The 23,638-nt window shown below is 44.5% G+C and overlaps 1 protein-coding gene across 2 annotated transcripts in view; it reads left to right on the top strand.

The window, feature by feature from the left end:
- Positions 1-23,638, top strand: part of SLC4A1 (solute carrier family 4 member 1 (Diego blood group)) — a 46,559-nt gene that overhangs the window by 10,447 nt on the left and 12,474 nt on the right. Inside the window, exons 1-11 of one of the 2 annotated variants that reach the window (XM_083708486.1) lie at positions 104-272; positions 9,245-9,321; positions 10,615-10,792; positions 11,378-11,513; positions 12,202-12,340; positions 13,647-13,725; positions 15,017-15,204; positions 15,946-16,147; positions 17,788-18,012; positions 19,709-19,857; positions 20,990-21,184. In XM_083708486.1, the coding sequence (XP_083564612.1) occupies positions 131-272; positions 9,245-9,321; positions 10,615-10,792; positions 11,378-11,513; positions 12,202-12,340; positions 13,647-13,725; positions 15,017-15,204; positions 15,946-16,147; positions 17,788-18,012; positions 19,709-19,857; positions 20,990-21,184 (1,710 nt within the window). In that variant the 5' untranslated portion in view covers positions 104-130. Of the gene's footprint in view, positions 1-103; positions 273-9,244; positions 9,322-10,614; positions 10,793-11,377; positions 11,514-12,201; positions 12,341-13,646; positions 13,726-15,016; positions 15,205-15,945; positions 16,148-17,787; positions 18,013-19,708; positions 19,858-20,989; positions 21,185-23,638 lie in introns of those variants that run through there. The other variant, XM_083708487.1, reaches the window with a different exon arrangement.

Below are 23,638 nucleotides of genomic sequence, written 5' to 3'. Positions count from 1 at the left end.
CTGTGACAGTGGAGGAATTTTTGCAAAACAAACCCTAGTCAAGGAACCAGGGGCCCATGTTGTCCTCCCACCTCCACCCCCCATTTCTGTACTTTCAGATCACCAAGTCAGCGCTTGCCAGCGTCTCTTTATGGTGTGTGTCTCTTTCTGTCGTTCCTTCTGGCCTGGTCACCGCCGGAGAGCATATCACCTGAGTAGGAGAAGGAGGATGGAAAGGGTATCCCCCTCAGGGAAGGCAGGACACTTTCAGAGCTGTGAGGACAATGGACCAAGTGAGTGCCATGCAGTGGCATTTTCAGTGCAGTGATGATGTTGTGTAGCGGCTAAAAGACTGAGCTGCAAAACAAGGTTTTCCCTTTAAAAAATAAATATTAAAAAATTATGCCTCTGCCATGAACTAACTCATACTAAGTGACCTTAGGCAAGCTAACATTGTGTAACACCTGTACAATATACAGAAAGCACGTGGCTTCCCCCAAAGTACCCTGGGAACTGTAGATCACCCCTCACAGGACTATTGCAAAGAAGGTTATGAAGAGAGTTATTAGTTAAGATAATAAAAAGTAAAGTGAAATTAAAAAATGTAAATTAAGTGAAAAAGACTGGAAATTTTTCAGATGTGATTGATGGAAGTCTAAAAATTGTATAAGATATGAAATTATGTTAAATGACTGTTGAAAATGATATGTTAAAAACTAATAAAAATTTAAAAAGAAAAAAGAGAACACATGGCTTCCCCCAAAGAACCCTGGGAACTACAAATCCCAGTACCCTTAACAAACTACAGTTCCCAGGATTCTTTGGGGGAAGATGTATGACTTTGGTCTCAGTTTCCTAGCTGCACTATGGGGGTAATAATACTAATTTACTTGACAGTAACACTTCTGAATACCAGTTACTGGGAACCACAGGAGGGGAGAGGGCTCTTGTGCTTGCTGGTTTCCCACAGGCATCTGGTTGGCCACTGTGAGAACAGGATGCCGAACTAAATGGCTCATTGGCCTGATCCAGCAGGTCCTTCTTATCTTCTTCATACATACTGTGTAGCTTCAATCTAAGCAGTGAGCAATATGGATATGACATACATAATAAAATCAATTAAAATTAAACATAAGGATTGCATGGGAAGTGCTTTGAAGACTCTAAAAGTTTGGTATAACTGTCCAAAACAATTAAGGTGGCATCTTCAGAAATGAATTGTGAGGGGGAAGAGTGCAAAATTCCTGGGTAATTAGCAGAGAAATCATCTCAGCCTCACAGATAATTGTAAAGAACGCTTTGGGGGAAAAAAGTCAAAAATCCACACCAAAGTTTTAAAAGAGTCTGAGTGCACCATGCAAATAATTTATGGAAATGAGTGCAGACCTATGCACGTTACAGAAGTACTTGTAAGTTCCCTTCTGGCTTCTGTTATTTCTGCAGGCATTGCCAATATGATTTGAAACCTATCTTTGCAGCTGTGAGAGCTAGAAACTTGCATATATATATATATATATAGAGAGAGAGAGAGAGAGAAATTAAACATCACATGCGAAGATGTGAAAGAAAGCCGTGATGGGTGCTTTTTGTTTTTTTACAAAAACAGTGGCATTGGGAGAATGAAGGAACGTTAGCGAAAGATATTTAACATTTTCACCACTAGCCACTTTTCCAATCCAAATGGTGACACCCCCCCCCCTGCCTTTCTTTCCCCACAGTTACAGAAGTATGTATGTATATGGGGGAAATAACGGAAAAACATCAGGAATCCCACAAGGGGAAGAGCAGGGCAATATGGGGTAGGTTTGCCCACTGGATAAAGATCTACAGACCTATGCAGCTAAACACTCCTCCCTGTTCTCTTGCATCTCTGCTCAGAATCATGCCCTCTCAAGGTCACTGGCAAAATGTTTAAGACTGAGGCTTTCTGAACCTTAGAGAGGTAAATAGGCCCAGCTGATTGGCACTGGGAACAGCTGAGGAGCAAGCCAATCACTGCTGTACTTGGCTGTGTCCAGCACCAATTACTGGAGGAAAGGGAACAAATGAACAGTGGTGTTGCAGTAATCCGCCCCCTTCCTCCCCCCCCCCAACGGCTATCTCATTGGTGCAAGGAATAGCTGAGGAGTGTACACACCAATTTTTGATCAAGTGTTGATCAGTGCCAAAGACCAGGGGAAGGGAACTGTGGGCCACATGGAAGTCAGCCAAGGGCCACATTATGGTGTGCGGGTTGCCCTTATGTGATATAGGACCACTCTCCAGCCAATCAGAAGGCTGGGCTGGGAGCCAATCGGGGCTAAAGGTTACCTGAGATGCTATATGACTGGGACTATGACCTCTGCTTCTCGTCCTGTGGAAGCTGGTCCATACCGGACAGCAGCCACCTTACATTTTGCTCTGTGAGTTTTTTCTCCTTATCAGGCAATCAGTAACCCACAAGGATGTTTGCTTTCAGCTTCTCCTTGAATGCTTCTGCTATTGATGATAAATAAAGATTTTGTTTGAAATGAAGACAGAAGCCATTGAGTGCGAGCTGTTTCTGTTTACAGTTGGTTAAAAGCAGCTCTTTGGGTTATTGGTGTGTATGTGTGTGAGAGAGAATGGATGAATGTGAGCGATATGAAGGACCATTTAACACAGTTTCAGTGTAGGCAGTTGCCTGACTCCAACATTCTCAACATCATATTTTTTTTTAGCACCATCACTGTGCAAATGGAGGTTTGCAGAGTGAACATGACCCAAAGTGCAGCCGGCTGAGAAATTCATTTTGAACAATGGAAATAAGGATGGTGGAGGGATGGTGGACGTAATAGATATGTCCAAACGCAGTTACACAAAGTGAAGTTTCAGTTCAGGATGAAGACTAAGGGGGATAAATCAAAGATCTAAGGAGTTCTGAGGCAGGATTTGAAGTGGGAGGGAGGTAGTGGTTTGGAAAGGAGCTCCAGACCAGACACAGTGGGCAGCAGAAGATGATGGTTGGATGTGTTTAAGGCAGTAGGTGGTATCCATCCACTCACACAAGGATTTCAGCTTGCTCAACGCAAGTTCCCCTACTTCTCCTCCAAAGGCACTCAATGACTGGTAAATGCCAGGCACTTGTTTCTAACTTTTGTAAGATTAAATATTATTGAATTTTAATTGTTGTCTATAATTTGATTCTAGTTGCTATGCAATTATTTACACACACACACACACACACACACACACACACACACACACACAGCCTTAGTGCCACAACATTTCTTGCTACACACCTAAGTGAAGCCTACCCCCCCCCCCCGAAGTCCTGCTCAGTTCCCTCCCCACAACTGAGCTTTCCAAGAAGTTGCTAGACATCATCCAGGCACTTTCAAGCCATACTTTGTCATTTTAAGGACCAGAGACTTGCAGATGGAAGGCAAGAAAGCTGAGGTTCTTGGGGATCTCAATTCTGCACCCCGTATGCAAATTTCTGTGCTTGTGCAATCTCCAAAGTTTGGAACAGACGCAGTTTCAGCACAGTAACAATTAAAGAAGATGGGAACCCTATAAGGGACGGGGGATAAATTCAGTTCACACTGAAAGGCTAACATACCTAACAGGCATTTACCAAAGCAATGTGTGAACAGAAACCCAGCCACCCTTGAAAACTTGCCCTTCTCTGAATTTTGCCATGCAGTTCTCCAGCCCAGCAATGTGTACATGTAGATGAATATATCAGTGAAAACAACATGCAAAAATGATTTATACTAGCGAAGATTGTGTGCAAAAAATGTGCATATTAGGAGAAATGCACACTAAAATGCTGGTGAATTTTCATGAATACTTTTTTTAAAAAAATCACAAAGTGATGTGGGAATGTGAAGAACTGAATTTAAGATGGGGGGGAAATAGATTCACCCATCCTTAGATGCTGTGCTGAATTCTACTGCACCACACTCTCCCATTTGCCTGCTTTTATTCTTTCTATTTTATCCTGCATCTTACTATTACTTGCTTTATCTTATTGCTCAGTGCTGTCTGCTGCAACTGTGCTCCTCTTATATACCAAGACCTTACCCAGCAAGGAACTTCACCTGGTGATTAATTAAGTGTCCTGGCTTAACAGTAAGCTTGAAGGGCTTGTCATGGCTTGGTAATGAAGCACTTCTTACAACTCAACCTCTTGAAAGCCTCCAGGCTGGTCCCCTCACCTAGATAGGAGCCCAAGGCCCCCTTTATTTACTGTCAGCAAAGTTAGAGTGGCTTTCAATTTACTATGAACACAAAAACCACTTGTGACAGGAATCTGAGGGTGGGGCCCAGGCGTCCTGCTCTCGTGCCAAAAGGGGGGTTTATAGAGCCAAAACTCCAGGAGCTCTTTTCTTTTGGATGCCGGACGGTGGACTGTGCCTGCTTTTTAGGGTATGTGGGATAAAGTTGGTGGGGGTAGTGTGCGATTATGAACGGTAGGATCAGTACCATGGCCAGAGATGACCTTTTAAATGCATTTTTGTGTGGAAGAAGTTGAACATGTGTGCAAGAAACTTTGGATGTGGGTTGTGAGGGCTTTCTGAAAAGAATCAGAATTGTTTGAAGGGACTAGCACTGGGGACTTAGCACCATCGCTCTTGGTCTTGAATATGGAGGCGGTTGTTCCCATGTTGGAAGTGCCAAACCTCTCATCTGGAAGCTGTTTCCCCTGATCCGTGGAGATTTTCCACAGGGGGACATGCTGAAATAAATGCACTCTGCACCAACACAGGGACGGTGTAACGTATTATTATACCCTATGTTTAATCTATTCTTATATCCTACGTTTAATGGGCTGTGGCATTAAACCTTGCCATCAGCTAAGACCAGGGTTGCACATACAGAGTTATCAGTCTCCCCTGTTTGAATCTTCATTGTGATGGGCAGAACGGGGGAAATTTGTCGTAGAGATACCATCACAATTTGCAAAGAGGGCAACATTCTTTCTTGAACAGTGAGGGATATATTTGGTACCGACAATTTGTAGTGTATCCTGAAGAGTGTGGGGGTTTTTGTAGGGAATTCATAGCCTATTTGTACATTGCAGTTGACATACAACAATGAAAATCCAGTTTCAGACTCTTAGTCAGGTAGGTTCTGGGGAGGGGAGGCTGCACTTAAATTCCAATATACTTTCCCTTCGGAGAAGTTGATTTTGCTTAAACCTCAGAGCCTGAATGGTATCTGTATTAGGCATCAGGATGGTCTTTGAGAGATCAGAGTGGCTGGTGGTGACGCTCACTGGGGTTTTCTTGTTTGATTTCCCCCCCTTGCAAGTGGCTTGGCTTGCTTGTTTGAGGCTCCTGTTGTTGCCTCATGGGAACCATCCACAATGCAAACTCCTCTGTGATTGTGGCAGACACCATAGTCTGGATCTATGGGGAAGCTTGGAACTAGCTGGTCCCAAACTGGTGGCAGGTCTGTGTCTTGAAACACAAGTCACTACCAAAGAGTGATGTGGAAGCCATTAAAAGTGAAGAAATTGTGCATGGAGGTGTTGAACTCTTCATGGCTTTGCCATTTCTCTGTTTTGTTCTCTTATACACAAACACACACACACACACACACACACACAGAGAGAGAGAGAGAACACACTTTTTTCATCCCCACATTTGAAGATATAGCTCTGTGACATCTGATTCTGCACTTGGTCCAATGAATAGGGGTAGAGGGGTAGACTTTGGAATGCAATACAGTCATACCTCGGAAGTCCGCTTCTACTTCCGAGGCTTCCTGCATCCAGTCGGAAGCTGTGCCGTGGTTGCCAAACATTTTGGAAGTCGAACGGACTTCCGGAACTGATTCCGTTCAACTTCTGAGGTACAACTGTAATTGCTTTTTTGCTTCAGACCATGGGTAGGCAAACTATGGCCCAGGGGCCGGATCCAGCCCAATTGCCTTCTAAATCCAGCCTGCGGGCGGTCTGGGAATCAGCGTGTTTTTACATGAGTAGAATGTGTCCTTTTATTTAAAATGCATCTCTGGGTTATTTGTGGGGCATAGGAATTCGTTCATATTTTTTTTCAAAATATAGTCCACCCCCCCCCACAAGGTCTGAGGGACAGTGGACCCGCCCCTTGCTGAAAAAGTTTGCTGACCCTTGCTTCAGACCAAGGATCCACTGAACCCAGCAGTCTATTCTATCAGGCCTGGGCAAATGCTCCTGGAGCAGACTTCCCCAACCGGGTGCCCTCCAAATGTTTTAGACTACAACTCCCTTCATCTCTTGCCATTAGCTCTGCCAGTGAGGGCTGATGGGAGTTGGAAGTCCAAACACCTGGAGGGCACCAGGTGGAGGAAGGCTGCATTGGAATCTCACTAACAAGATGAGGAGAAACGATGGCCTTTCCCGTCGTTTACTTCCAACGTCTAGTAGCTGATAGCTCACGCAACGTATTATTTTTGGCTCATGCAACATATTATTCTATGTTTTAATAATCGGAATGCCAATTCATTGAGCAAATGGCAAAATACATGGAGTTAATATGCCAATTTTCAAAATATTAATTATATATATATATATGCTATTTCTTTATGCTAAATGGGATGACCATGGCAGGAAATGCTGGCTACTCCTACTTATCAATTTAAGATAAGGTCTTCACTGCCTTTTGGTGGTGAAAGTCATTTAGCATGCCATCCAGAATTCTGCTACTTGCCCAAGTTGTGAATAAATAAAGAGGTGATGTCGTTTAATGGCTAAGAGTAAGCTATGAATCAGGATCTCTGCAGCTCAAAAGCGATCTATGCATGCCAAATATTTCATTATTATTAAATTGCTGACACTCTTCCATGCTTTTATACACATCAAATCACCAAAGTTTGATTTGGAGCCCTTTTTTGAGAACTGCATAATTTAGATGTGCATTGTGTTCTTGGTGTAGTATCATTTTAAGGTGCTAAATGTTAAAATACGTAAGTCAGAGCTGCCATGGGGCTGGGGGCACCCTTTTCCTTGCCTCCCACACTCTACCCGAAACAATGGCTGCTTTTGCCCACTCAAGGTATGGCAGAGATTGTCAGAAACAAAGGCTGCTGTTTGGTCTCCAGTCCTGAAATGCAGGGTTGCTTGGATAGCGCCTGGAAGATCAGGAGGTGGAACCTTATGAGATAGAAGCAGAACCTAGTGGTGCCTGTTTGGGGGCAGACAATAGAGCCTGTCTGTGCCTGATATCTCACAGCCTGGTGGACATAGGGCTAAAGCAGAAACACTGCAGCTTTTATGCAATTACCTGCTGCCTTTAGTTTGGCTTCTCACCCTGTGGTTTTACATTTTTTTTGAGACTCAGAGAATGATGCTAAAATCCTGAAGTTTCAGGTCAAACCAGGCATCCTGGCAACCCCCTCTAGAACCTTTCTCTCTTTTTTTTTTTGTAAAATATTTATTAAAGATTTTAGACATTATAATCACCAAACACATATAAAACCATCACCAGGATACAGTAAACAAAAAAAGGACAATAAATAAATAAATAAATAAAATTATACAAAAAGCATACCACAACAGAATCAAATAGTTAATAACCATATTTTCTTCGCTTTTTGGACTTCCTCACATCTCTCGTTCCTGCGTTCCTAATTTATAAAACTTTAAACAGCAATTTATCACCTTGTTTCGATTCTTATTTTGTAATTTTCCAATATTGTGTCCTTGACTTTAAATACTTTTATCTAGAGCTTAAATACTTAATTTAGACATAATATTTATCCAAAATTTATCTTTTTCTCAAATTTCGCTTATTGTCATATTCCTTTCAACTAGCTTGGTGGTGCCATGTTGTTTTCAGTCCTGCATCCTTCTTAACACTCATACAATTTACAATATTTTTGTAAATAGTCCTTGAATTTCTTCCAATCCTCTTCCGCTGCTTCCTCTCCAGGTCTCGGATTCTGCCAGTCATTTCTGTTAATTCCATACAGTCTATCAGTTGCGTCTGCCATTCTTCCAGCGTGGGCAAATCTTGGGTTTTCCAATGTTTGGCGATAAGTATCCTTGCTGCTGTTGTTGCATACATAAAGAATACATAAAGAATGTTCGGTCCTTCTTTAACCTTTCTCAAAGATCAGTTGCAGCAGCCAATATATATAGAGCACCAACTTCCAGAAATTGACAGCAGGAGGACAATACCTGTCTTAACTTTTACGCTCAGTTGATATGAAGGTCCTGACTTCTGATAGCGGGAGGAAGAAAAGAAAACAGTGGGAATTCAAATGCCTATTCTGTTGGCTTTACAACAGCTAGACAAATCTTTGAATTAGGGGAACTGGAAATAAAAAGAAGGAGCTGTGAAAAATTGGAAGAGAACTCCGAGAAACTGGGTTTGCACCAATTGTCCTGATTTTCTGGTACCTGTCAGGGGCACAAAAACTGTTCCCTACTTTGTCCCTGTCTTTGCCTTTTTGAAGAGATTGAACATTTGGAAGCTGCCATTTAGCTCAGTACTGTCTGTTTTGTGGAATCGTGGAATTGTAGAGTTGGAAGGGACCAAAAGGGTCATCTAGTCCCACCCCCTGCACTGCAGGAATCTTTTACCCAATGTGCAACTTGAACCCATGACCCTGAGATTAAGTCTCTACACTGCCTGTCAGCAGCTCTCCAGGTTTTCAGGCCTACCTGGAAATACTGAGGCTCAAACTTGTAACTTCCTGCATGCAATCAGATGCTCTGCCACAGAGCTATATCTTTCCCACTGGGAATACATTTTACCTTTTGGTACTTGTGAACTAGAATGGCCATTCTTGATGTATCAGCCACTTCCACCTGGCCTCTAGAAACTCTTGCCTCTAGTGAGCACCATAGATTCACACATTTTATTCCATTCTGAAGGAGAGTCTCCACCCCCATTGTTCTACCTGGACACTGAGGTCCAGTGCTGAGGGCCTTCTGGCGGTTCCCTCACTGCGAGAAGCCAAGTTACAGGGAACCAGGCAGAGGGCCTTCTCGGTAGTGGCACCCTCCCTGTGGAACGCCTGAAGTTCACCTGGGCCACACAAGAAAGGGAACAAAGTGCAGTGAGACTTGATTAACTATTGAGACCCTGCAGGACAGTAGATACATTGCTGTGGACATGGACAAGGAAGATCTAGAAACTGAAGCTTACTGGGTGTCCTTTGACAAGGCCATATCTCCCAGCTTAACTTTATTTCATATGGTTGTTGGGGGCATATAGTTGGGTAATTTCATGCATGCTGCCTGGAGCTTCTTGGAGGAATTTGGGGAAGGGGTGGAATTCAAAAGTAATAAATACACATATTTTCCTGTTGGCAGGTGGCTCCTCACCTGAGGAAGCGTTAGGAAGTGGGAAGGCTGCCCCACCACCCTCCTATCGCAGAAACACACACGAGGTAAGTTCCTAGGGACTGGAGAGCTTTGAATTTTACTTTGTCTCACTAACAAGGAAGCTTTTCTTTCTGGCAGTGCTCCTTGTGTCTTTAATGTGCTCAATGCAGGGAGAAATTCAACAGGTGAAACTATCGGCCTTCCACTAAGCTATCTCTGTACTTGCGTGTTCAAACCCAGAAACCTTCCCCCTAAAATAAATTCACACATGACTCAAATTTTGGTTTGGTTTTTGGCAGAATTTAGGCGACAACTTTATTGATTACAGAAAGTGACTGGTTGCATAGCCTCTGGTTCAACTAGCTCCCTGCCATGCAGGTAGCACTGACCCAGGTTTCCAGCATAGGTCAGCCAAGGGTGAACACCTGGATAAGAGAAAAGCCGGGAACGGCCAACTCCTCCACGCAAATGTCCCCCTGGACTCAGGCACGGGCACAACCCCCTCTCAGGGGTTGACCAAACCATAGGGATGGCGAGAGCGTTATCCAATCCCTGTCACCTGAACCAGAGCCTATCTGCAACCTTACAAGTTGTGACGACTTGCTACGCGGCAGGCGAAACCCAAATGGCAACAGCCAAACAGCCAAGTGGGGGAAATTCCTGCCATGCCCCTGTCCCAACAATAGATGACACACGACGGCATAGCAAGGTCAAGTGCAGCAAGCCCTAAAAGTAGGGAGAGGTGGGTGGGTGTTCCGAATGCACACGCCGAAAGAGGAAGCTCTGGGTCACGTGCATGGGCATAAATAGGTCCCTCAAACAATTTGGACTGCATCCCATTGGCCAGATTGTACCCAGCTTTGAGGGACCTAACAATTGGATGTTGTGTCTAACCAATTATACCCACCCACAACACAGGGTGTCGGTTGTCCAGGTCTCACCACAATACGTGCCTTTTTTAAGGGAGGACATGATTTGTTGAATTTCTGCCTCTTTTGCTACTTCTAAAGAGACCTGGGCTGGATCTACACTGACCTTTTTAACGTTATTAGAACAGTATTAGATATATCGTTCTAAAATGTTACAGAACATACTAGTAAGTTAAAAACGTTCCTTAGCGTTTTTTGTGTGTGTTGTCAAAAAGCAGTTTTCCTACTGTCAGTTTCTCTGCAGCGCCCTCTGGTGTCACGTTTTAATAACGTATCATTCACGTTACAAGCAAAAAACATAATATGTCCATCTATGTTATAAAAACCATAACTTATAAACCATGAGTGTAGATCTGCGCTAAAGAGCTCTGAAAGGGGAAGGGGAAAGGTGGCCACCATAATCGCAGGGCCCTTTGCTATATTCCCCAGGCATTTGTAGAACTTCATGAACTGGTCATGCACAGGAACAACGAGCTTCGCTGGATGGAGGCTTCTCACTGGATCAACCTGGAAGAGGATTTTGAGGAGATGGGGCACTGGGGAAGACCACACCTCTCCTATTTGAATTTCCAGAGCCTTCTGGAGGTGCGCAGGGCTTTCAGCAAAGGTGAGGGAAATTGCCGTGAGGTTTGTGCCTGTTGTCACTCTGTGGCATTGAGGAAATGCAGCTTTTATGTATGAATTGGCCCTCAGGTTGAGCACAGGCAATCATTTTTAGGAGCTGCTCTGCTTGCCTACAACACATAGGCAAAGACACCCACCACTTCCAATTCCCTCTCACCTAAATCCTGATTCTATGATATTTGTCCTTGCAAAGGGGAAGATATAAAAATTCCAAATGACCATGTTGTTTTGCCCCTAGAAGAGATGTCCCTAGGATAATTTTGCAGACCCTGTCCGGGGCCCCACAAAACAAGGGTTATCTCTTTCAGGAAAGTTTAATATTAATATATATATATTTAAGGTAGCTTAGGGGAAAAAATATGTTTCAACCCATTCAACAGCATGAGCATAACCTTGCTGAAAAATCTGGACTTTCCGAAATAAGAGTGACAACAATTTGCTGGGGGAACTGAATAGTCATCTGGAAAGATTCCCAAATCCTCTTCCTTTGTACCTTTGAAATTTTAGCAGGCATATCTTCTGAATTGTCGGGTTTCAGCCAGTGTGTTCCTTCTTTCTACTCTTCTAGGAACTGTTCTTCTAGACCTGCAAGAGAAGAGCCTAGCTGGGATTGCCAATCAGATGCTTGATGAAATGATCCATGAAGGGAAGATCAAGCTGGATGACCGAGAGTTAGTCTTAAGGACTCTCCTCCTTCAGCACAGGTACACTTCCAAAGCACAGCACAAAGTCAGGGGGTGAGCCCATTCCCTCCCTTCTGGCTCCAAATTCAGCCAGAGTGCAGGAGTGTGTCCATGTCATATGTGGTTTTTGTGCCACTTAGAGAGTCTCTAGAGTGCAGTGTGTTGCGGATAACCCCAGACGCACTAACGGAGGAAGAGGAGTGTGTGGGGAGTGCACCGCCCCCGGCAGCGCAATCACGGCAGGGTGCCATCGTGGCTGCCCCCCCCACGCTGGGCACCATGCCCCCACAGGCGATGAGCCACGCCCCCGCCTGCTCTCCGCCCCCTAATGCCGGAGCATGAAGCTCCACCACTGCCCAGACGTCCTCCTGAGCTTGAAGAAGGGGCAGGGAAATATCCTCACAATCATTTATGAGGGTTTGGAAGCTCAACACTACAGAGACAATACCTTTCCCAGCTAGGACTGGGCCTCATCTGCCCCATCTTGTGTGGGGTGTTGAGCCTACTGAATATTGCCTCCCAACCTCTGATAGTTTCACATGTATCAGTTGCCTGTGAACGAAACCAGTAATAAAGTATTTATTAATTTTAATTATTTACTGGATGTTTGCTTGTCCGAGGTCCTAGACATCAAACTTTTCTCCTTCCCTCCCTGCCCCTTCTTTCTTGGTTCCTTCCCTTCCCCTCATTTATTTCCCCTTTTGTCCAGTCACCCGGATGAGTCTGCTTCAGTGGGGACTCTTCTGCCTGGGCGGCTGGACAGAACTGATGGCCAGGACTCAGGACAGCCGCTTCTGCAAGAATATCACCAGATTGAGATGAAGACCTTCCCTGCTGACTCAGAGCAGGTAAGAGAACTTTCAGTCAGTGGGTTTAGGAGATGGAGAAGACCAATCTTGTGAACTCAACTCCAGGAACTCTGGGACTTGAACCAGAATGGAGTCACACTGGGTTAAGGCTGGGACCAATTTGTGATCAGTCCTTGGATCAGTCCTTCAGGTATAGAAGGGCACTTACAACCCACTGTTCATTTGTAAATCAAAAGCCTTTCATTTCGTATGCCTGTTTGGCACCATAAGATACTGATGCTCTGTCCTCCGAAGAATGCATGCAGATTAATAAGAGCACTTTTACTCAGAAGTAAGCCCCACTGAGTTCAATGGGATTTTCTCCCTGCGAAGTATACTTAGAGTTGCATCCTGAATCCGCAAAAGTTGTCCTTTTAAAAAATAAAATAAAATAAAATTTATTAAAATTTGGAAATAGGAATACAAAAATTGATATCAAATATATTTTTTATCAAAGCTAAAAAGCTAATCTAAATAAAAAGACGGACCAGGAAGGGAAAGAGAGAAAGAGATAGAAAGACAGATGAAGAAAAGAGGAAAAGGAAAAGAAAGAATATATATCTGTCAGCTATATATAAAAATTATTCAACACATCCACTTCAAGATAACACCCAACAAATCTACTTTTTATAAACCAAATTATCTTCCATCTTCAAACCCAAAAGTCATGAGTGCATTTTCTTTTCCACACAAAAAGGCTATAAAAAGTTTCCAGTCTTTAGTAATTGTTGGCAACGACTTTTCTCTGATTAAACATGGCAACTTTGCCATCTCAGCTAAAGCCAGTAATTTTGACAAGTTCCTCCATTGTAGGTAGTTATGAGTCTTTCCATCTTGTGCATATCAACGTCTCACTGCTGTAATCATATATTGAAAATGAAGTTCCATAGCCTTTTTCAAATTATATATTCCTAAATCCCCAAAAGGAAAAGTTGCCATGTTTTCAGGGAAGGGTGAGTGCAAATATATATGCATTCTGAAAGCAGATTTCTGTTCCAATGGTCAATACTTGGATTTATTTTAAAGAAAAACTAGTACAATATTTAAAAACAACAATAACCCAAGACCCCCACCAAACAAAGTAGAACTTCATATATACATGTTAGATTTGGAGTTGACATTCATGTGCTGAGACCAGAGGAATAAACGACTGAAAATTCTAATTCATTCATAGAAATGAAAACATTGTATTCTCAGAATCTCCCATTCTGAGGGCAGCAACAGAGCACATACTGTGAAATGAACTTGGGCCATGTCAACCTGCCTCATGACCTTGGGGGTTAACTGCTTGCTTCTCTTGTTGCAGGAAGGCTCCAGCGGTGGTATTAAGAAGCCACTGGCAGATAAGATCCCACCTGATGCAGAAGCGACACTGGTCCTGGTTGGTAAGTACTTTTAACATATGCAATGGCACTGTTAGGACTGGATGGTGGGACCCTCGTAGCCCTGGGACCTTCAAATGGTGCCAGAGAGCCAGAAGTGGCAACACATATATAAGGAAGGGAAGCGCTTTGGCAGGGTGAGAGTGGCAGTGAGGTGAGCCAATCAGACACCACCTATGGGGTTGTGGAGGGGCCATGAGAGATCATGGTGGCCATTTTGGGTGCCATGCTCTCACTCTGTGCTCTCATTCCCAAAAAGTGCTTTGGGGGGCTGCAATTTGTGCAACCACCAGCAATGCACATTTTGGGGCGTCACCAAAGATTGCACCCCAAAAAAGCACTGGGGGGGGGGCAAGATCACAATGCAGGTCATGTAACTCACCCAGGAGCACATCTTGAAAGACGCATGTCCTGGTTTTTGACCTGAAAAAGTTGGGCAGTATGGACTGTGTGACTGCTCCGATACCATCGTAAACACAAATAATAAAGAATACCTAATAAACAGAATGTCTGGAGGGCTCCTTTCTCAGAGGTCCCCTGATATTGGAAGAGAAAAGAAGGAACATTGAATGGGACCCAGGGCCTCAGTAGTCTGTATTAGAGCTACCATATTTAACCACAAAAGACTAGCAAAAGCATTTCTCTGCTCTCAACTCCACCTTCCTTGTTCCTTTCTTTCCTCTTCCTTTTTTTTAAATAAAAAAAATTAACCAAATTTAAAATCACAAAAAATTTAACCAGATTCAAAATGTCTGTCCAGCATAGCCTTAGACGTTTTGGGGTTTGAGATGGAAAATCCCAAAAAGATGCTCCCTCTGGTTGCTACAAATATATTATTTTTTAAAACAACAACAACTGACAACTTGCTGGAGTTTACAATTGCCACAAATTTGCCCCTCCACCCTACATAATGGTAGAGCCAGTCCTGATTCAAGCCAACATGGGATATAATATAACTTCTTCTACAAGATGTATGCTAATCTAGCAAGTTTGGGAGGAAGGTAGTATGTTCTGGTTCTTGCTTGTCTTGTGTGTTTTGTCAGGGGTAGTCATGTTTCTCCCTGACAAAAACGCTGCTTTGCTTCTCTATCTGGCTTAGCCAAACTCATTTGCAGACTTTGCTCACTTTGCTGTCTCTCGTTTTCTTCCCGTGTCCCTATTCTCTTCCATTCCTCCTCCCTTTGCCTCTGCCTGGATCCCTTCCTTTCCTGCACATGGTTTGTGTTTCTTTTTCTTTCTGTTTCTGTGCTAAGCCTCCTAAATGATGCCCCATACCCATCCATCCTCCCTTCAGGCCGTGCCAGCATTGTGGACCATCCCACTCTAGCCTTTGTGCGCTTGAAGGATGCTGTAGAACTGGACCACGTTCTGGAGGTTCCTGTGCCTGTCCGATTCCTTTTTGTGGTTCTGGGCCCAGATTCCCCTCACGCCAACTACTACCATGAGATTGGGAGAGCCATTTCAACAATGATGTCTGAAAGGGTAAGTTGGAACCCTCCATAGCTTCAACTTGCCCTAGAAAGTACAGTGGTACCTCAGGTTACAGACGCTTCAGGTTACAGACTCTGCTAATCCAGAAATAGTACCTCGGGTTAAGAACTTTGCTTCAGGATGAGAACAGAAATCGTGCAGCGGCAGCAGGAGGCCCCATTACCTAAAGTGGTATCTCAGGTTAGGAACAGTTTCAGGTTAAGAACGGACCTCTGGAATGAATTAAGTTCTTAACCCGAGGTACCACTGTAGTTGGAATTTCCTTTCATGGAAGGAAGGATTGTCTAGGTTAGGCATGGGGAGCTTGTTGCTTTCCAGGTGTTGTTTTCCATCACCTCTGACCATTTTGCCATGCTAGCTGAGGCTGGGAATCCAGCAACATCATTCTGCAGGGCCACAGGCTTTTCCCATCCCTGTTTTAAGATCTAGGATTTCCCTGCATCTCCTCATTCACCTGAGTATGGTAGACAGAAGCACTCTGGAAAGGGTGGACCTCATACTTGTGTTGCAAGCTTAACTTAACTCTTCTGGAAAAACAGGAGCTAAAAGTGTTAAAAGTAGCATGTTAAATTAAACAATGTGGACCTGGCCATGTGCCACAAGCCATGTCATCATTCAGGACACAGGAAGATCCTGCGGAAATTTACCCCAGGAACTGCCGCTTTTACGAACCCTCCCAAGCACAACATTTGGCTCCCTGAGTCTCCATGTTTTTCCTTCTTCCCTGACTAGGTGTTCCGCCTTGACTCCTACATGGCAGGAAGTAGGCAAGACTTGCTGAAGAGCCTGGATGCATACCTGGACTGTTGCATCGTCGTCCCGCCCTCTCATATCCAAAGTGAAACGCTCCTTAAGTCGTTGTTCCCAGTGCAGAAGGAGCTCCTGCGAAAAAGGTACCGGCCGGAGGAGAGGACAGAGCCCACTAAACAGCTTGGTATGTATGAATCACTGTGGGGTGATCTGCAGGGAACTTTGCCTGATCGCTACCAAGGGAATCTAGGAAGCTGCCTTAGGCTGAATCAGACGATTCTCTCATCTAGCTCAATATTGTTTCCACTAAGGGCCCATCCATACTTACGTTTTGGACATCACTTTCTAAGCACAGGTTTGTGCTTTTCTGGTCCATGTCCAGGCACTCCTCCGCCTCCACTGCTTTCCCCAGGAAAACCTGCTCTTTGATGTGGAATTGGAACAAACAGCAACTCAGGTTTTCAGTGGAATTGTTGTCTGCGGTAAAGAGAGGGTTTTCATAGGGAAAGCACCGGGGCAAAACAAAGCACTTGGACACGGAGATTCAAAGTGCAGACCTGCAAATAATAATAATAAAAATAGTAATAGTAATAATTTTACCCTGCCCATCTGACTGGGTTACCCCATTCACTCTTGGCAGCTTCCAACATATATAAAAACATAATAAAGCACCAAACATTAAAAGCCTAGAATGCGACACAAAAGGGGTCTGGAAGAGCCCTAAGTGGAAGTGGCCCTCCAGGATATCAGACAGGTCTCCTAGCCTTACCTGGAGATGCTGAAGATTGAGCCTAGACTCTTCTGCATGCTAAGCAGATGCACTCTCCCTGAACTATGGTACTTCTCAGATGTTGTATATTTGTATATCACATAGAGAGTTTTAAATATTAAGTAGATTAGCGTTGATGAAAAACACTATGCTGAGTGACACATGCCTCTTCGGGTTGTAGCCAATGTTAGTCTCACTCACAATAGACCCATTAGTGTAAAGTTACTAAGTTAAGTTTGCTAATTCACGGGGCCTACTCTGAGCAGGAATTAGTTGGCTACAACTCTATATTCTTACCTCCCAAGTTTGATAGGTGAGCAGGGCCACCCAGCTTTCAATCACCTGATGTTACAGTGACATCAGGCAACCTGTTATCACCCAAACAGTTTGGTGTGTTTGCTCCCACATGGCTTAATTACATTTGCAGAATTTTTAATCATACATATTTCTATACATGTATTTTTATTTTCAGAAGTGTCTAATAAACTCATTTTGTATGCAGGTTTGACTAATGTACACATTAAAACAACTTCTAATAGAGTGCATTTTTAACACTATTTTTACCAATATATTCATTTTTATGCATACTTTCCCTTGATGTATGTATTTTTGTAAACATTGCTTGGTTGTAGAACTGCATCGCAAAATTCAGGTAAGTGAGAATTTCAGAGGATGGTTATGCTTTGGTTCTCACATTGCTTTGGAACCTGAATTTGATGGATTCAGCTTTAAATAAGAACCAAATAGAATTCTTCATCCCTGCAGCTTCCCCACACCTAATGTCATAGATAATGTCAGGTGTGGGGCAGGTGTGTGTAGCTTTGCCAAACCTCCTCACAGGCCAAATGTGGAGACCTGTTGTGGGGTTCCTCACCGCTGCCTTAAGCGCTTCTCACAAGATTTCGGATGAAACTCATGAGCTCCACATAATGCAAAACCTATGTTCGCAAAAAACGAGGCTTACAGCCCTTTTGAGGCCCCCAGTAAAACATCCGCCCTCTTTTCCCTCCATTCATTCAGCCTTGTCATTCCCTGTGTTCTTATGTCTCATACAGAGCAAGAATTGCAGGGCCAAGCCTTCAAGACCCCAGAAAAGGATGATGATGACCCCTTGAGCAGGACTGGCCGGCCTTTCGGAGGGCTGGTGAGGGACATAAAACGCCGGTACCCCAAGTACCTCAGTGACATCACGGATGCTCTCAATGCTCAGTCTCTGGCTGCCGTCATCTTTATCTACTTTGCTGCCCTTTCTCCTGCCATTACCTTTGGAGGCCTTCTGGGTAAGGGAGCTGGGGCTGCTCGCTGCACCCTAACAAGTAATCACAAACTGGTTATCAGTGGGGAAGTATTGTTATGAAAATGAGGGAAATATTGCATCAAACTGGAGTTCCCAGCAGCTCAGCACCACTTCCCCTCTTGAGTTTTTTCTGGACAAAACAGGACAGGAAGTAGAATGACATAAAGTTTCCCAGCAGGTTGGGCTATGCTGGTTTGTTTGTTTTCTCCACATCCTTCTCATATGTAGGTGGGGCATGGCAGGGGTGAAAAAAGGCTAACTGACACACAGGGTGGGCCAAACCGCTGGGTGCGCACGCATTGCGCTGCTATGTACAATGCATGCGTGGTGTCGCTACGTAGGGTGCATGTGCTGCATCACTACATACAGTGCATGCGTGCGACACCGGGCATATGTTGTATGTAGCGGTTTGCTGTCGGGGCCGCCCGAGCGACATACGAAAAGTGGTGGGATCCTCTGCTCACAGCTGCAGCAGTGGCAGAGGGATCCTCTGGCTGTAGCAGGGATGGAGGGATCCCACTGCCATCCGTACGGTGCTCGGGCAGCTGCGGCAAACTGCTATGTACAGCACATGTGCGGTGTCACTACGTACAGCACATGTGTGCAACACCACACAGTTTGCCAATAGCGCTGCTCAAAAGCCGTATGGACGGTGGCGGGATCATCGAACGGAGCCACGAACGGAGGATTCTCCACACGCAGCTGCGGTGGTGCGGTGGCTGCTAATGCTGCTGCGCCCAGGGGTGGTGGGGCGAGCACCCCGCGGGGTGCCTTCTTGTCACCCCTCCAGACATGGCACCGGGGGGGGGGCCATACGCTCCCCCTTGCGACACCACTTGGGCTTGGCCACATGAACAGCTAGAAAATTATGCCAGAAAAACCCTATTAGAGGCTACTTCCATGTCTTGCTTGCTGACTGATTTGCTTATAGAACAGTTTTAAACCACTATTCCCATAAGCAGTGCTCCAACGTAACTTACATGTAAAGTAAATAGTTATAAAAGCAATTTTAAAGCACAAAAACATCTGTATCACCTTTGGGCCGCAGGCACTCCTATGCTTCTGATCTCCAACTATGTGAAATTTATTTTTTGACATTTGTTTTATTCTTTTAATGGTAAACTAAGAGACCTTGGTGACATCTCCTCCAGCCAGGGGATCAGGGAAGAACAAGAAAGATATACTCTGGCACACCTTCTGGAAAGATCTCTAGCTTACATTACAAAGCAGATACTTAATAGACCTGGTTATTTACTTAGCAAGGAAAATAGTTTGACCATTTTAGCAGTCGCCCCCTTCCTGGTTGTTGTTTCTTTTGCAGAATCCTGTCTTACAGCTATAAAATCACAGGGCTGGAGGGGACCCTGAAAACCAAGGCCACCCACAACCCCAAACTCATTACAGTAATTAAGGCTGGGGATTTTTGCTCATGGTGTGCCTCCACTCATGTCACTTTCAGCTTCGACAAGCAGGCTTTTGTTTTGTTATCAACAGCAAGACAAAAGAAATAAGGATGTGCCTTGAGAAGTTAAACTTCTCTTAAGAAGAAGCATTGTCTATCTCCAGTTCAAAAATTTTCAGCCCTCTTACTGATGTGCCAGTTAGATCTCTTAAGTTTCTTAAAGCAGGAAACACCCCAGGTTTCTTCTTTCTTGCCTATAATCTGCTGTTGCTTCCAGGTGAGAAGACTGACAAGCAGATGGGAGTATCTGAGCTTCTGATCTCCACGGCAGTCCAGGGTGTCATCTTCTGTTTGCTTGGAGCTCAACCTTTGCTTGTGATTGGCTTTTCTGGCCCCCTTCTGGTCTTTGAAGAAGCCTTTTATGGGGTAGGTATCCTGCTATAAATAACATCCCTGTTGAATGATTACTTGTTTCAACACACTGAAAAGCTTCTTTAAACTTATGCAGTCCCCAGATCCACCCTGCCAATCAATGGAGATCACCTGTCCATTCAATGGTTACCATAAGATGTAGTGAGGACCATTACAGTAGTTTACATTGCTTTTAAAACAGGTGAATTCGAAATGGAGGACAGTTCTATTATTCATGGTCATTAGCTGTTACATGAAATAGAACTTCCATGTTTGCAGGCAGTATATCTCTCTTTACCAAGAACAGCATAGAACCCTAACCACTTTCCAGGTGGTTCTAGCTGATCACAGATGGAGACAGAATGCTAGATTAGGCAACTTTTGATCCAGTAAAACCATTCTGCCTGAGCGTTTGCAGGTATATTTGCATAACCCTAAGACAGGGTGGGGAGCATCTTGCCCTCCAGATGTTGTTGGACTCCTTAGCCAACATGACCAATGATCAGGGATGGATGGGAGCTGGGAGTCTAAAAACATTCACATTCCTATCATAAATGGTAGAAACTTGCTTCCTTTTAAAAGAACAAAGCTCAGATTCTTAAGATGTTGAACCTCACATGTACCAAACTCTGCTTGCTTGCTGTGACCAGAAGCACCTGTGCACTATACAGTGGTACCTCGGGTTACATATGCTTCAGGTTACATACACTTCAGGTTACAGACTCCGCTAACCCAGAAATAGTGCTTCAGGTTAAGCACTTTGCTTCAGGATGAGAACAGAAATTGTGTTCCGGCGGCGCGGCAGCAGCAGGAGGCCCCAGTAGCTAAAGTGGTGCAGCTAAACTGTTCTTTAGGTTAAGAACAGTTTCAGGTTAAGAACGGACCTCCTGAACGAATTAAGTACTCAATCCAAGGTAGCACTGTACACAGACCTGGCTATAAATGTCTATGCAGGTTTCACAGGAGGAATGGGCTACAAGATTTCAGCATGGCCCGTGTAGCGTATCACGAGAAGGGCCAATACTCTACATTCTGGATAGCTGTTTAATTCCAGAGCAAGTTCAGCTGAGGGGGAAAGAACCATCAACATCTCACTAGCTTCTCCTGTGCTTTCCTCTCTGCACCCCACCCGTTTCTCTCTACACAGTTTTGTCAGAGTTTAGAGATTGAGTACCATCCGGGGAGAGTCTGGATCGGCCTCTGGCTTATAATATTGGTATTGGTGGTGGTGGCTTTTGAGGGCAGCTTCCTGGTCCGTTACATCTCCCGCTACACCCAGGAGATCTTCTCCTTCCTCATCTCCCTCATCTTCATCTATGAGACTTTCTTCAAACTCTACAAGGTAACATGTCTTATATTTCATTCTCCCTCCCTTCCTTTGCTTTTGTGAGGGAGCAGCTTTGCTGGCACAAGGAACAGGCTGCTTCGTGGCCACAGGGTTCCTCAAGACCCGTGAGGCCGGGCTGAAAGTTGGTCCGTCATGGCCATGTTTGAGCACTGAGCTGTACATAGTACCTATTTTCCATTGTCTCATGTGTGGCTTGGCTTCCTTTGTGCTTGAATGCTGGATCCTGAGAGATTTGGGGCCCATCCACATTATCATTTGCCCAAGAGGCATTATTATTATTATTATTATTATTATTATTATTATTACGTGGACAGGTGGAGTCCCCCTAACCCCAGGCAACCCCCGAGCAGAATAATGACTCAAGAAAATGCACTATGGGATTAAAATTGCCACAACTTTATTAGGTTTCAGATGTAGAGAGACCTTGGCTTAGGCATTGGGCATTTATCCTTCCCAGTCCCCAGCCAGGGATCTGGAAGACATCAGGGTTATCCAGAATGTGTGGGGATTGGGCTGGCTCTGGAGAACATATTTTCAAGCAGAGAGCCCACCCCCTGTTTCCCCACCATTGCAGGGGAGAGCAATGACAACCTCTCAGCGTATGGCCAATGCCTCCCCTCAAAACGACCCCTTTAACGGGGAACCCTGGGATCACCACCGCATGGGGTGTGTGGGTCACTGCTTCACGCCCCCCCCCCATTTAGGAAGATAGACTAAAGGATTCTGCCCAAGGCCTGAAACTGCCACCCGAGGCTACAAAATCGCAGTCTTGACGCCAAATCTACCTACACCTGAAAAGGCCCTTTGTCATCCGACATCCATTCCAAAAGGCCATGCCTAATGTCGCTCAGTCAATTTCAGCTCTGTGACCAGAAATCACAGGGTAAATGGAAGTGTGGCTGGGCTCTTGGTCTTGAGTTCTGAGCATGAAAAATGACCCGTCTTCAGACTTTTCATGTTGTCTTCAGGCAGATCACACCATACAGTTAAAGCACACGACTGCCCTCAAAAAAATCCTGGAAACTGTAAATTGTATGGTCCAGAGCTTGGAGTTTTAGCTCTGTGACTGAGGAAACTACTTCCTCCCAAAGGAGCACAGGGAAGCTCAGGCCCAAACCGTATGTTACAAGGAACACACAGCATCTTCCTTACAATGTTTTGTTAAAGACACACAGTATGCATGTAAGAATGTAAGATATGTTTACGAAGCTGCCACCTAGTGGCCAAAAGAGTTTCTTGAGGAAAAATTTGGAACTGAGCATGCCTATGGCATTTGGGAGTGGTTCCAAGATGGATGTCAAACTAAAAACTATATAACAGAAACCAAGATATTAAACCAGTTATTGTTCATTATAACTCTCGCAGCTTGCTCGGTTTCTGCCTGCCTCACTCCATTTCAGAGCTTGATGGTGTCATGCTGCTTCTTTAATTAACCGTTGTCTTGGAGGCAATATGTGAAAAACAGCAGCTGTGTTTCATGTTAGTCATTTGCACCTCAAGCATCTTTCTCAGTGTTCTCCATCCCATTGTTTTGGGTCATCAGGTGAGCAAGAGACAGGACTTCGAGGTTCTCAGATCTTATCCCCACAAGCTTTTTTTGAACAAAAGTTGCAAGGGTTTTTTTATCGCAAATATACAGTCGTTTGCGTGTTTGTTCTCTGTGGCAACCAGCCCTGCCACTTTTATTCCCATTTTACAGATGGAAAAACCAAGACCGGGAGGCACAAGACTTTATCCAAAGCCACCTACTAAGTCCATAAGCGAACAGTGTATCTCCCACATGCATTAATATGTGCTCTGTTAATCTCAGTTGATGTTCCCTGTGTATTACTGCATTTCTACTACTTTTGTCTCAGCTTATTACACCGTTCCCCCCCCCTCTCCACTGCCCCCATATCTTTGACCATGCATAACTAAGTATTATGACGACGGTGACACCTTCTACAGTCTCCACCTTCTGAAATCCTCTAGAATTGCTATAGGTAGCCCCTCCTCACCCTCTGCCCCTCCCTGGTAACAATTTGGCCCCAGGAAGCGAGGCTGTCATGACATGGTTTCCATAGAAACTGAAGAGCAAAAGGAAGAAAGAAGAGATTGAAAACATCATGTAGGAAGAAGGGAGAATGAAATGGAGCTCTTGCAAATGTTTAGAAATTAGACTGGGTGGACTAAGTGCATAGGAGACGAGCCTTTCGGAGACAGATGTTTGAAGGATAAGCAGCAGAAATGTGGGGCAAGGACCTAAGAACAGGGGCAGAGGTTTCAACCTTGAGTCCCTGTTAGCACTGAGGTCTGCACAATATATTTTTGTTACTTATTTTATTGACTAAATTTGTATGCCTCCCTTCATCCAAAGATCACAGGGCGGTTCGCAGCATAAACTAGGCCTGATCTATGTTTGCAGCGGAGCGAAGGGCTAGAGATCTGAGGTAGCAGAATTCGCTGTAT

This window comes from Podarcis gaigeae, assembly GCF_964106915.1.
Source record: "Podarcis gaigeae genome assembly, chromosome: 13".
NCBI classification, from domain to species: domain Eukaryota; kingdom Metazoa; phylum Chordata; class Lepidosauria; order Squamata; family Lacertidae; genus Podarcis; species Podarcis gaigeae.
Note: the sequence above shows the minus strand (reverse complement) of the source record. Positions and strands in the feature narration are given on the sequence as shown.